The sequence below is a fragment of the Mandrillus leucophaeus genome, unplaced genomic scaffold (genome assembly GCF_000951045.1).
Source record: "Mandrillus leucophaeus isolate KB7577 unplaced genomic scaffold, Mleu.le_1.0 Scaffold43, whole genome shotgun sequence".
NCBI classification, from domain to species: Eukaryota; Metazoa; Chordata; class Mammalia; order Primates; family Cercopithecidae; genus Mandrillus; species Mandrillus leucophaeus.
In genome coordinates, this window is record NW_012104587.1 from 1259930 (window position 1) to 1264076 (window position 4147).

Sequence of the window (4147 nt, forward strand, 5' to 3'; positions counted from 1 at the left end):
AGACTCCGTCTCAAAAAAAATAAATAAATAGATAAATAAAAATAAATTCCTGTCAGGTAATTCCAACATCTGTGTCATCTTGGTATTGTCATCTGTGAATTGTTTTTCCTTAGGTTGAGCTGTTCTTGGTTCTTCGTATGATGAGTGATTTTCTCTTGGATTCTAGACATTTTGCATATTATGTTTTAAGACTTTGGATCTTATTTATTTAAATCTTTTATCAGGTCTTCTCTAACCTGTGCAGATCAGTGTAAGGGGATGCTGCCTTGTCATTGCCAGATGGAAACAGAGTGAGCTTCTTTGGCAGAAGAAAGTAGATGTCTAAGCCACACACCTGGATTTGATTCCTTGCTCTTTACCCAGAAGACATTTGATATTGGAAAGTTGCCTTTTTGGTTTCCCCACCTGTGAAATTGGCATGTAATCAGGGCAGCAAACACTTACTGTTTACCTCCACATGCTAGACATTATTCCAAGTGTTTAATATGCAATACCTACCTCATTGATGGTTGTAAGGATTAAACGAGTTGATGTTCTTACTCATTTTACTCATGAGGAAACAAGCACAAAGAGATCGAGAAGCATAGCTGGATTGGTAGGCATTATCTGGGCAAAGAAGTATGGAGAAAGGGTGCTAGTGGTAAAAACAACAGCATGTGCAAAGGCACAGAGACACACAGGCTCCTGGCATATAGTAGCCCTCCCTTATCTCTGGGGGATGTGTTTCAAACCCCAGTGGGTGCCTGAAACCACCAGTAATACTCAACCTTTTAGCAACTGGTTTGATTTTTTTCTTTTCATATATACATTAATTAGCCACAGTAAGAGATTAATAACAACTGATAATAACATAGAACAATTGTAACAGTATACCAGCATCACTACTCTTGTGCTTTGAGATCATTATTAAGTAAAATAAGGGTTTCTTGAACACAAGCACTGACAGGTGCTACTGCAGTTGATCTGCTTGATATTCAAGACAACTGCTAAGTGACTAACAGGCAGGTAACCTATACAGTGTGGATATGCTGGACAAGGGGAGGAATCACATCCCTCTGAAGGATAGAGTATGATGGTGCAAGAAGTGTTTATTTCTGGAATTTTCCATTTAATAATTTGGGGCCATGGTTGACCGAGGATAGCTTGACCTAGTTGACCGAGGTTGACCCCAGAAGCAAGGCTATAGATAAGGGGACTACTGTATTCAGGGAAAGCTAGTATTTCAGTAAAATATAGCCAAGGAGAGAAAATGAAGCTGGAAAAGCAGGTCAAAGGCCAGGTTAGGAAGGGCTTTGTACTTTTTATTTTGTAGGTCATGGAGTGCCAAGTCAGATTTCTCTTTTTTTTTTTGAAACGGAGTCTCACTCGTCACCCTTGGCTCATGGCAACCTCCACTTCCCGGGTTCAAGTCATTCTCCTGCCTCAGCCTCCCAAGTAGCTAGGATTACAGGCACGCACCACCATGCCTGGCTAGTTTTTATATTTTTAGTAGAGACAGGGTTTCACCATGTTGGCCAAGCTGGTTTCAAACTCCTGACCTCAAGTAATCCACCTACCTCCTTCTCCCAGAGTGCTGGGATTACAGGCGTTAGTCACCACATCCAGCCTCCAAGTCAAGATTTCTCTCTCTTTTTTTTTTTTTTTTTTGAGACAAAGTCTTGCTCTATTGCTCTATTGGAGTGCAGTGCCGTGATCTCGGCTCACTGCAACCTCTACCTCCCAAGTTCAAGCCATTCTCCTGCCTCAGCCTCCCAAATAGCTGTGACTACAGGTGCGGGCCACCATGCCCAGCTAATTTTTTGGATTTTCAGTAGAGACGGGCTTTCACGTGTTAGCCAGGATGGTCTCAATCTCCTGACCTCGTGATCTGCCCACCTCGGCCTCCCAAAGTGCTGAGATTACAGGCATGAGCCACAGTGCCCAGCCAAGATTTCTCTCTTAAAAAAAAATGTTCCTCTGGCAATGGAATAGAAGATGGATTAAAGGGGGCAAAGTAGAGGAAAATCTGGAGCCATTTCTAAATTCTTAATTCTTGCTTTTCAACTTCTTTTTGGTTTTAGGTTATGGGTCTGTCTTGAACACAGATGGTGAGGTTGAAATGGATGCTAGTATCATGGATGGAAAAGACCTGTCAGTAGGAGCAGTGTCCGCAGTCCGGTGTATAGCAAATCCCATTAAACTTGCTCGGCTTGTCATGGAAAAGGTATATGTGACTAAAGCAGCCTTTTCTTATGAATTGTTATCACTATACTTCAGTGATAAGGGCTCCAACAGTGTGGAAATACTTGAGATCACTGTTCTCCTAAAATATATATACAAAACAGAAGTAGTGTATTTGAGTTTCTCACATCAGCCAAGATTGTTGACTAAGAATCACTTGACCAGTGAGTGATTACTTTATCTTCCTGTATTGTCTTCATACCACATACAAACTGACCAGACCAGCTATTTAATAGCATGTGTTAAAGATGGATTGAGTTCTCTAAATTTAACGTAATATGTAAATCGCATCTCTAGTAATGTTCCATCAATTGGGGTCTTTTCTTTTTTAATGCAAAAACTCAGGCTTTTTTCAGCATACAGAAAAGCAAACCACTGGAATTTGTATTCCTTTGCACGCAGGGAGAAGTAATTATTTCAACACAGTTGGAACAGTTAAAAAGATTTAAAATTTTCAAAAAAACAATCATTTTCTCTTTTCTTTCTGGCCTCAGACACCTCATTGCTTTCTCACTGACCAAGGTGCAGCACAGTTTGCAGCAGCTATGGGGGTTCCAGAGATTCCTGGAGAAAAACTGGTAACAGAGAAAAACAAAAAGCGCCTGGAAAAAGAGAAGCACGAAAAAGGTGCTCAGAAAACAGATTGTGAAAAGTAAGTTATCAGGGGAACCCACCCCCAATAATTCAACGTAGTTTCTTTTCTATTTGCCTAAGTGTCGGCCGGTCTGAGAAATAAAGGGAAAGAGTACAAAAGAGAGAAATTTTAAAGCTGGGTGTCTGGGGGAGACATCACATGTCAGCAGGTTCCGTGATGCCCCCTGAGCCATAAAACCTGCAAGTTTTTATTAGCAATTTTCAAAGGGGAGGGAGTGTACAAATAGGGTGTGGGTCACAGAGATCACATGCTTCAAGGGCAACAAAAGATCACAAGGCAGAAGGTCAGGGCAAGATCACAAGGTCAGGGCAAAACTAGAATTACTGATGAACTTCCGTGTCCTGCTGTGCATGCATTGTCATTGATAAACATCTTAACAGGGTTCAAGAGCAGAGAACTGGTCTGACTAGAATTCGCCAGGCTGGAATTTCCTAATCTTAGCAAGCCTGGGGGTGCTGCAGGAGGCCAAGGCATGTTTCATCTCTTATCTGCAACTGCATAAGGCAGACACCCCCAGAGTGGCCATTTTAGAGCCCCTCCCCCCCCCGGAATGCATTCTTTTCCCAGGGCTGTTAATTATTAATATTCCTTACTGGGGAAAGAATTCAGCGATATTTATCTTACCCGTTTTCAGTAATAAGAGAAATATGGCTCTGTCCTGCCCGGCCCACAGGCAGCCAGACTTTAAGGTTATCTCCCTTGTTCCCTGAAAATCGCTGTTATCCTGTTCTTAAGGTGCCCAGATTTCATATTGTTCAAACACACATGCTCTACAAACAATTTGTGCAGTTAACGCAATCATCACAGGGTCCTGAGGCAACATACATCCTCAGCTTACGAAGATGACGGGATTAAGAGATTAAAGACAGGCATAGGAAATTATAAGAGTACTGACTGAGGAAGTGATAAATGTCCATGAAATCTTCACAATTGATGTTCTTCTGCCATGGCTTCAGCTGATCCCGCCGTTTGGGGTCCCTGACTTCCCACAACAGTCAGTCTTACCTGCGACTCACATTATTTGGGAGTTATTAAAATATGAAAGTTTGGCAAATACCTGGTTATCTACAATTCATTTGTTATGTTATGTTTTTTGTTTGTTTGAGACTGAGTCTCCCTCTGTTGCCCAGACTGGAGTACAGTGACCTGATCTTGGCTCACTGCAACCTCTGCCTCCCAGGCTCAAGCGATTCTTCTACCTCAGCCTCCTGAGTAGCTGGGACTACAAGTGCACACCACCGCACCTGGCTAATTTTTTTTTTTTTTTTTTTT

At 42.0% G+C, this 4147-nt stretch overlaps 1 protein-coding gene across 2 annotated transcripts in view; it reads left to right on the forward strand.

Annotated features, from left to right (window-relative positions):
- The window catches only part of ASRGL1 (asparaginase like 1), a 34306-nt gene that overhangs the window by 15101 nt on the left and 15058 nt on the right, over positions 1-4147 (forward strand). For both annotated transcript variants that reach the window (XM_011993362.1, XM_011993361.1), the window contains exons 3-4: positions 2061-2203; positions 2715-2872. In XM_011993362.1, coding sequence (XP_011848752.1) covers positions 2061-2203; positions 2715-2872 — 301 coding nt within the window. The remainder of the gene's footprint in view (positions 1-2060; positions 2204-2714; positions 2873-4147) is intronic.